General features: G+C 43.5%; 1 protein-coding gene across 1 annotated transcript in view; it reads left to right on the forward strand.

Moving 5' to 3' along the window:
* ANXA11 (annexin A11) overlaps positions 1-9861 on the forward strand; it is a 53151-nt gene extending 43290 nt beyond the window's left edge. Inside the window, exons 12-15 of the mRNA XM_069068350.1 lie at positions 3284-3379; positions 4981-5039; positions 5643-5765; positions 9050-9861. Of these exons, the coding sequence (XP_068924451.1) occupies positions 3284-3379; positions 4981-5039; positions 5643-5765; positions 9050-9109 (338 nt within the window). The 3' untranslated portion in view covers positions 9110-9861. The remainder of the gene's footprint in view (positions 1-3283; positions 3380-4980; positions 5040-5642; positions 5766-9049) is intronic.
* Positions 9862-10339: the final 478 nt, after the last annotated feature.

Below are 10339 nucleotides of genomic sequence, written 5' to 3' on the forward strand. Positions count from 1 at the left end.
TCCTGTATGGCCTGTAACCAGCTTGTATTTTCCTTTGAGGCTTTTGGTGCAGGAGTTCTGACTTCACTGTCTTCCTCCTGTTCCATGCTTTGATCCTTTTTGTCCCCAAAATAGGAGTCTAATGTTGGAATCTTCTGTCTGCTTTGTTTCCTTTGCCTGGTCATGTCGCCCCTCTGCCACTAGACAGGGGAGGTTTCATCCCAAACCCTGGGGTTTTCTTGACTGCCAGAGGTATTAGATGAGTGCCCTCTCTGTGGTCTCCACACACTCTGGCAAGCTGGTCACACACCCCAGGACCTCCCCCGTAGACTGCAATCCAGATCCAGGAAGGTTAAAGCAAGAATGATGACCCCTCAGACTGGTGCTTGGTCCCCCTACACTCTGCAGGCCAGGAGCTGAAGCTACCATGGTATCTCAGTGAGAACCACACTCCCACTTACTGGGTCCCAAAGTCCAGACTGCACTGACATCTCACTTTGTCCTTCTCATCCATGTGTTGATAAATCTGGAAACGGCCACAGCTGCTGCTGATATGGAGTCCCTCTGGCTGGCGGCTGGTCAGACCTGCCCTGGGGCTAAAGCCTTGGCGTGGGGTGGGGCTCAGCTCCCAGAGCACTGCCCTGGCTGACTCTTGCCAGCCTGCTGGGCTGTCCTCAGTGGGAGGTTAGCTTCTCTGTGTCCTTTTGTGGGTTATGCCGCTCCAAAGTTTGTTCATAGTCCCCTTTTTACATGGATTGGGGGAGGTGGAAGCCGGAGCCACAGGGAAGTCCTGCTTCTACTCTGCCATCTTCCTTTCACCTTACTAACTTCCTAACTTGTCTCCAGTCTTTCTCTTCTCTATTATGGCTCTTACACCATTGCTGAAATAATCTTTACACAATCACAGAAGCTCAGAGTCAAGAGTGACCTCATGGCCACCAAATTCAACCTACGGCTGAAAAAGAATCTCTAATACAAACCCCTGACAAGTGGTCATCCAGCTTTTACTAAGATTCATTGAAGACCCCAAAGCAGCACATTCCATTGTGGGAGATGCATAAATTGGGGGCCATTTCTTCCCTGTATCCAAACCTAAATTGTTCCTTTTACACTACTTTGTTCCCTCCTCTCTCTTCCATGACAGCCTTTAGGTACATGGGATTGCTTTATGTCCTACTGAGGTGCCCCCAGATAAGCATCCTACATTGTCCTTCATTTCTTCCCCTCATCCTCACGTGCTGTAGACTTGGTCCTTGACCATCTTAGCCCTGTTTTTCACTGCCCTTCTTAAACTATGGTTCCCAGAATGCAGCACGATTCCTCAGATGCAGCCTGGACAGAGGGACTTTCACCTTGTTTTCCTGGAAGATAGGATTCTAAAGCTTAGCTTTTCCTTTGTTGGTTGGTTTGCATGTTGTTTTGCTGACTCTTGCTGATCTTGAAGTCTGTTAAAGCTCCCTAATTTTTTTCAGATTATCTAAGCGCCACCCTCCCTGGACTTTCATTGTTGGGAGCGGCTAGGTGGTACAGTGAATAGAGCACTGGCCCTGGAGTCAGGAGGATCTGAGTTCAAATATGGCCTCAGACACTTAACACACTTACTAGCTGTGTGACTTTGGGCAAGTCACTTAACCCCAAGTGCCCTCTAAAAAGCAAAAAAAAAACCCAAAAACAAAACCAAAAAAAACCCCTTTCACTGTGTGCCTATTTTTTTTTTGTCGTTGTTGTTCATTTGTCTCAGTCTTGTCTGACTCTTGCTGATCCTGTTTGGGGTCTTCTTGGCAAAGTTACTGGAGTTGTTTGCCATTGCCTTCTCCGCTGCATTTTACAGATGAGGAAACTAAGGCAAACAGGGTTAAGTGACTTGCCCAAGGTCACACAGCTAATAAAATGCCTTCATGACTCCAGGCCTGCTGCATTATCTGCTATGCTACCTAGTTGCCCCTGTGTACCTACTACATGCCAAGTAAAATTCAAATTTTCTAGCCTGGCATTCAAGACCTTCCACAGTCTTAACTCTAGCTTACCTTTTCAGCCTCATTTTGCGTTATTCCTATTTGCCTATTGTATATGCCACCAAAACCACTAGACTACTCAAGGCATCCAGGTGGCCCAGTGAATGGAGCACTGGGCCTGGAGTCAGGAAGATCTGAGTTCAAATACGGCCTCAGACATTTATGAGCTGTGTGGCCCTGGGCAAGTCACTTAAACTCTGACTCATTTTCCTCAACTCTAAAATAAGGTTCATATGGGGCGGCTAGGTGGTACAGTTAATAGAGCACTGGCCCTGGAGTCAGGAGGACCTGAGTTCAACTCCTGCCTCAGACACCTAACACTTATTAGCCGTGTGACTTTGGGAGAGTCACTTAAACCCAATTGCCCTCCAAAAAAAAACCCCAACAAAAATTAAATAAATAAATAAAATGAGGCTCATAGAGTATCTACCTTATAGGGTGGTTTTGAGAATCCAGTGAAATATTACTTGTAAGTGTTTAGCACAGTGCCTGGCACATAGAGGGTACCTAATAAAAGCTTGCTTCCTTCCTTCCTACTCACTTTCCCAGTCTTCCTCTCTTCCCCTTTCTTCTCCCCATTCCCCCTGCCCCTGCCTCAAATAGACATCTCTGCCTATTGCTGTCCTTCCCTTCAGGGCCCACCTCAGTTGCTCCCTCGCCAGTGAAGCCTTCTCTGATCCCTCCTGGAAGTGACCCTTCACCCCCTAAGGTCGTTTTATAATTGTTTGTGTCCCTGTCAGAAAGAGGCTCTGTCTTCTCCATGAGACCCTTCCTGTTCCCCTCAGCTGGTAGTGCCTTCTCCCCAACAAAATCCCCTTATGGATACTTCTAACTGATGACTCCTCTTAGAGAAGCAAGCTCTCTGAAGCGGAAATTGCCTCATTTTTGTCTTTGCATATGTAGCATCAAGCTCAGTACTTGGCTGTTGATAGGTGCTTAATGATTAGTGCTTCTTGATTGATCCATGAATTTATCATACCTTCTACTAGATGATGTTAGGAATACTGAGGTTAGGGATATTTTCTTCCATCATTGTATCCCAAGCATCTAGCATAATGCCTTAGGAAAGAAGAGACGTTTGCTACATGTTCATTAAATTTAATTGAGTTAGATTTAGAAAAACATCAGAGAGCAGGCTCAGAGGTTTGAAGGATGGCACAGTTACCAAGGCAGTTTCTGAGGGTCTGGAACAGAGTGGAGGAAAACCCTGGAATTCAGCATCAGGGTTGGGCAGCATTCCACCTTGCCAAGCCACGGCTCATCCTTGCATGTCCTCTCTCTGCTTCTAGTTTTCAATGAGTACCAGCGGATGACAAACCGTGATATTGAGAAGAGCATCTGCCGGGAAATGTCTGGGGACTTGGAACAGGGCATGCTGGCTGTGGGTATGTACCCCCAGTGGCTTTGGTTGGTCACACTCAGGGCTCAACTTTCTGACTTTAACTTCTAGGGATGATGGGAAAATCTTTAGCTGATACAGAATCTGCCTTTTGGGTTAGGTGTGCCCCTTGGCATTTCCCAGGGCTGGAGGAAGGAGCCTTTCTAAAACCAGAAACATTAGACCTGTGGGTTGGAAATGGGAGAGGGGAAAGTCATGCCCAGCGTGTACATTAAAGGGTCAGGGAGTAGGTCACTTCTCCTTTTTGTTGTGTCCACAATAGCTGCTGTGTATCTCAAAGTAATAACCAGTTTTCTGAACTGATCTCATTTGTGCCAGGGACAAAAGAGGGTGGGGATGGCCATCCCAAGGGTTTCACCGATAAAGATGTTGCCACCCAAGTTAAGGGCATTTGGTTCCTTTTCTTTGACTGTGCCTGTGTCTTGTCTCACTGCATCCAAGTTACTTTTCAGCCAAGTTACTGTATTTGTAGCTTTGTTCTGGGAGATTGTTGTTTGTCTTGAAGAAGACCATGACATCAGGGAGGTGATGCCATGACTTGCAAGTGATTTGGATTTAAGTGAGGCAGGGCTGTGCAAGGTCACCAGCCTCATTTTCTCCTCCGGAACCATCTGGGTCCAGTGGCCAGATATAGATCAGGACGACTGGAGATGGCCCAGCTTGTCATCCATGCTTGGTGTCAATGGCAGTGAGCACGAGGGAGGGCTCACTGGAATCATCTCCCAGAGGAAATGAAATCATATACATCCTGCCAAGTCTTCTCAAAATACTCCCTTAAATTATTGGTCAGCAGAAAGACTATTCCTTGCAATGGCAAGTCATACTGTACTATGATGAACTGGTCGATTGACTTTTTCCAAGCATGGCACCACTCCCTGTCCCCACCCCCTTTCCCTAAAGTAGCCTTTCCTCAAGAAGGCTGGCATCTGCTCTTGACCTCCTTCACACTTAAAGTCCACATTACACTATTTCTTCAGGGCATTAAAAATTGCCCTTTCATGTCTACTTGAAAAAATAACGTTTGTCTTTTCAATTTGCTTTTTTTCAAAGCTTTCTGGATCACATGCTGGGTAAACCCCACTCCTTTCTCTGTGTTTCTCCTGTGGTATTTGTGGCTTATTGAGTGAGGAAGCATCTCTGGAAACATCCCTTCCATACTTTGCTGCCTTTCTCTGTGTGACCATCATCTGTATTTGGTGCCTTCACCTGTTCTCCCACCCCAGTGGTTTTTCATGAACATCCGTGTTCCTTTAGAGTGACACATAAAATGCTCAGTTTCCTTTGCCATCCATCATGAGTTTGGTTACCAAGTGCCTTCCTGAATAAGAAGTTGGGCTCAGATTGGGGCATCTGCATGACCTTTTTTTTCAAGAAGCCATAGAGCTGGGTTTGTGGAATCGTTGGGGTGGGTTATGGGAAATCAGAACCTGGAGGAGTAGGAGTGAATGGCCTCGTGCCACATCCACAGAAACTGGGATGGACGAAACAGTGGTTTATGTGCCTGGGACTTCCTGGCAGGTCTAAATGGCTGTTTCTCAGACCCTGCGTACATTGCTAATCTAATTAAGCCACGTTTCTCTGTTACAGTCAAGTGCCTCAAAAACACTCCGGCTTTCTTTGCGGAAAGACTCAACAAGGCAATGAGGGTACGTGTGCTCTAAGGACTTTTGCACACAGCTACAGCAACAGTAATAATAATTTTAAAAAACATTTTGAAGTTTCCAAAGCCCTTTACTCAAAACAGTCTTTAGAGGTAGGTGCTATTTTACAGCTGAAGAAAATAAAACAGATCGAGTGACTTGCCCAGAATCACTAAGTATCTAAGGCAGGATTCAAACCCATGTCTTCCAGAATCCACTTCAAGCACTAATCGATACTTCATCTAGGAAATGTCAAGGAAACCACAGCCTTGCCCATTGGGTATGGTCCTAGCTAGGCACTGGAACAGAAGTCACCTTTTAGCCTAATAATTGTCCACAGAGAGGATGTGGAAAAATTAGATTTAGCTCAGAGGGAGGTATCCCTCTGTGGTCCAGAATTCAGATCCTTCCCACATGACAGTCACTCTCCCCACTCTGCAGCTGTCAAGCTATCTTCAGAAAAGGGGAAGTCAGCAGAACTCACACTGTCAGTCTGAGAGTAGAAGTCTGAATGTACCCCATCAGATCATTCCACTTCCAAATATTCTAACCCCTTTTAAGTGGGGGAGATAAAAGATACTGATTCATGTTTTTCTGGTGACCCTGCAGGGAGCAGGAACAAAAGACAGGACTCTTATCCGAATCTTGGTGTCTCGAAGTGAGATCGACCTACTTGACATCCGAGCTGAGTACAAGAGACTCTATGGCAAGAGTCTATACCATGACATTACGGTAAGGAGGAGTTTTCAGTTGGGAAATTAACAGCTCTCTCTCTCTCTCTCTCTCTCTCTCTCTCTCTCTCTCTCTCTCTCTGTCTCTCTGTCTCTCTCTCTCTGTCTCTCTCTCTCTGTCTCTCTCTGTCTCTCTGTCTCTCTCTCCCCATCTCTCTCTCCCCAATCTCTCGATCTATTCACTTAAGGTCTAAACCTCACAATTTGGTTTTTTCTTATATGCATTACTCTGGTATCCTTCAATTCCATATACAGATATCATATATATCTTATCTCTTTACATAAAACTATAAATTCCTTGGGAGCAGGGTCCCCACCCAGTACTTGCTATTTCCCCAAAATAACTACTCTTCATATCACTAAATACTTAAATCATCCAGTGGGAAAACATCCCTAATCTTATGAGGTTGACAATCAGGAATGATGGGGGAGGGCTCACTGGGCTCACCTCCTAGAGGAAATGAAATCACACACACATCCTGCCAAGTCTTCTCAAAATACCTTTCTTAAATTATTGGTCAACAGAAAGACTATTCCTTGCCATGGCAAATCTGGCACCACTCCCTACCTCCACCAAATTTCCCTAAAGTAGGGGAAGGATCAGTACTCATACCTTCTGCCATATTGATTAATTGCTCTAATAGGTGATTCATTGACATTTCTGGTTCCAGTCTAAGAACTCTTATCTTTAATGATGAGTTTGTCTTTTTAGTCTGCTGTGGATTGAATTTGAGTCACAGAGATCTTTCAACTGCTGAGGTCCCCTAGTCCAACCCCAGAAAGGTGAAGTGATTTACCAAGGTCCTATAGGGCAGAGTGACAGAGCTGGGAGTTGACCCCTGGTCCTCTTACTCCAAATCTGGTTCTTTCCACTGGGCCATCCTACCTTCCAGTGGAATGGTAATCCTTTTCCTGCCCCCTTCATGAGTCCATTGTTGTGAGAAGCAGTCACTCCAAGGATTTATCAGGCTTCTTCTATGATGCCAGAACAGGTAATGAAACAAATGAAGTGTTCATACAATTAAGAGCTAAACTCTGGTATTCCTGCTTATGCAGTAAGTACCAGAGAGGGGATCTGTGAGGTTGGAAGCAGCTAAAGAAGGGCCTTCCCAGATAGGACTTGGTGGAGTGGACGGAGAGGAACCATGGTGTTCCAGGTGAGGGATAAAGTCTAAGCACTATACTGAAGGCAGGAGTGATTATGGTGTGTCAGGGTACAGTGAGGAGAGAGTGGCCTGATGGGAGCAAGTGTTGAATGATGGACTTGGGGTTAGAAAAACCTGCATTTGAATTCCGGGACTGACACTTAATAATTCTGAAATCCAAGATAAACCATTTAATCTTCTGAACCTTAGATGACTCTCACTTTAGCTTTTATTGTTATACTTTGTTTCTATATCACCATCATTTCCAAAAACATAACTGCTCCCTATCCTTCCTAACAAAGAAAGTGGGGGAAAAAAGTTCAGCAAAACTAACTGATACATCAGCTGAGCCTTAGCAGTATACACACTCCCAGCATAATTGAGATTTCAAAGGAAGACGTAGGAGACACATAGGAAATCTCATTAATATGGAAAATAGTCCCCAATAGCTAATGAAAGCTTTTATTCCATATGAAATTGTCATGGATAAAATTTATGCTAATTAAATAAAATGTTGTTGAAAATTTCATTCATTTCTTGAAAATATGCATAGTTGATGAAATTTCCTGTGTGTCCAGGACACCCTGTATATGACATCATGAATCTGCTATCTATAGCTTATCCTTTTAAGTAGTCATCAGCTTTAACATAATAGTAGTCAACTTTTTGTTGTACCGGCGCATCTTGTCTGTTTACTTCTGAACCTCTTCCTGTTTTCTCCTGAGTGTTTTTGATGTGTTTCGTTGATTTTTTTATTCTTTTCTTTTTGTGTCACTATCACTCCCTTCTCTGTTTTCCCCATGATGCTCTCCTTCCCCTAAATACTTCTCAGTTCTTTCCTGAGCCCCGTGTTGATCATCATAATTACACTCAGTTATGGCTTTTTTTTTTAATCTTTTATTTATGTTCTTGCCGTTGTGTGTGTATTTTCTTCCTCGTTCTGGTTACTTTGCTTTGCATCAATTCATATGAATTTTCCCTTACTTCTCACTATTCTTCATATTTATCATTTCTTATGACCCCATGTACTGTTATATTGCTAAATTACAATTTTTTAAAATTTTAAAATATTTAATTATTAAAATATTTGTCATATTTTTAGTGAGAACAATGTGATTAAATATACTTCATTGTTTTAACATAATTTATTGAACATTGTTATGGGATAAGTCAAAGGTCTGGTTCTAGGTTCAATTTATTTTGATATTTGGCTTTAATGGCTATCATAGCTGATAAACAATACCTCATAAAGATACATAGATTCAAAATGAAAAACAGTATTATTAGCTGTACTTCCTAAATCATGATATGCATCTCAGTCCTATCCACTAATTGTGCAAAGGATTTTGTTGAAATTCCTCTAGTAAATGTCTATCTTCCCTGATGTCATTGATTTAAGCCACAATTTTTTAGTCATAGGTGACCCTCCAAAATTATAAATGATAGATGAGCTGTGTATACTGTGTCCACCAAGAGAGATCCCCTGCTGGTGACATTATAGGTCCTTGTTGTGTTTGTTGACCAATAATACAAGTACTACTATGTGGGTGTCCATTTTGACCTTGAAAATAAATCCTCCTCAATGAAATGGTTGGGAACCATTGGTTTAAAATATGCAAAAGTTCTTTTTAAACTGTAAAGTGCTAAACAAGAATAAGGGAATGACCAATATTCAAGATTATCTTCCTCAGCAGAATAACCCTTTGTTTTAAGGGAGGTCACAATTTACTTACTCTGACAGCACTTGAAAAATAACAGAGAACATGTAGTTTGTAATTTAAAAAAAATTCTCTGGGCACCTAGTTCAGATTTACTGCTCGGGTCCAGAAGGACTTAAACTTTGGGCAGGTGTAGATGGACAGAATAGTTCTAGTGGATAGCAATGGGGGCTAGCTAGTTTGGTCCTGTTTTGCAGTCTGCCCCTTGTATGACCAGGAAGCCTTCAAATCCCCAAGAATCTTGACTTTGCATACTCTTTTTGACTCCCTGGAGATGATGCTTAGCTCCATTGATGCATGCAGGACCTTCTGGGACTTGGAGGGAGGGTCCCTCAGAACTGAGGTCCTTTGTAATGAGAGGAAATCATGAAATGAAGGTTCCTCTTCTCTAGCCTAACTTGTCCTTTGGTTTCTGTGGCCAGGGAGATACCTCTGGGGATTACCGGAAGATCCTGTTGAAGATATGTGGAGGCAATGACTGAACCTGTGTGCTTGCCTTCTGACCAAGAAGAGGGAAAGGAAAGCAGCCAAGTTTGTCTTCCCCCCCACCCCCCCAAAGAAGAAAACCCAGACTTTTGTAGATGTTCCCTTCAGAAGTGGATCTCCAAGCATTCCTTGTAGATTCCCGTTGTCTCTGTCCTGTCCCTTCCCTTCCCTAATGGCATATCACCCTGAAGGACTTTGATAGATGTTTTAGGACTCTCTCAGGATATTTTCTTTTCATCCATCACAATGGCCGCCCACTCCCTGCTGCTGAAGTAGATAATTGATTTTCTTCTCTCCCTCACAGTCTCACGTGGTCCCATATTCCTGTTGCACATTCTGAGACTGTTGGCTTCTTTTAGACTTTTAAATTGTGTTTTGAAGCGATGCTTAATGTTTAAAAAATAGCCATTGCCATACGCATGTCTTTTTTTTTTAAACCACAAACGTTTCTTGTGCAAGGGATGACTGGTTCTCTGTGAAGGGGGTGCCCTGTTTGAGAAGGGAGTGGAAAGTCATTTCAATGTAATTTTGTGTGCCTGGAGGGCATGTGTCACGAGAACTGTCATTGCCAAATACTTTTTAAAATATATAGAGAGAAACTGTTTATATGCCGTGCCGTGCACATATCACGAGAATGTAGCAGCAGCTGCTAGCCAACGGCAGAGAGCCTTCTGTTTTGATACATGCCTTAAACCTGAATGTCTGTAGCTGAAAGCTGTTATCAAATTAAAGCCACATCTCTTCTAAACCTTCTAGAAACGTCTTACTTGGCCATCGTGTGTGGTTTGCTTTTTACTTTGTTGTGCAGACTCTGCTGTTAATGTGGGGCCAAAGCTGCTTTCCAAAAAGGAGGCCTGGAGGGTGGACATCGGAGCTAAGGTGGAAACCCATCATTGTAGTGGGCAGAGTGTTACCTAGTTTTGCTTCCTCTGGGTACCTGGGATCTGCCTCTCCAAATGTTAGGCAACCAAATATTGATTATGGAGCCATGAATATAGTGTTACTTGTGTGTTCCTTAGCAACAAGGTGACACGCAGGATAGTGGATCCAAGTCCAGGTGCTGAGACTGAGGAAGCAGAGGTAGCAAGACTGAGAGCATGATATAGAAAGGGTGGCGTGGGAGAGGAAGTCTGCTGGAAACCCGCCGAGGCATCACCTCTAAGAAATGCATCAAGAAACCTCTCAGAATCAAAAGTCAGAAAGAGTCAAGATTTGTGGGAAGACAC

Source organism: Petaurus breviceps, unplaced genomic scaffold, assembly GCF_028583685.1.
Source record: "Petaurus breviceps papuanus isolate PSGF00001 unplaced genomic scaffold, PetGlider_PUasm1.0 90762, whole genome shotgun sequence".
NCBI lineage: Eukaryota > Metazoa > Chordata > Mammalia > Diprotodontia > Petauridae > Petaurus > Petaurus breviceps.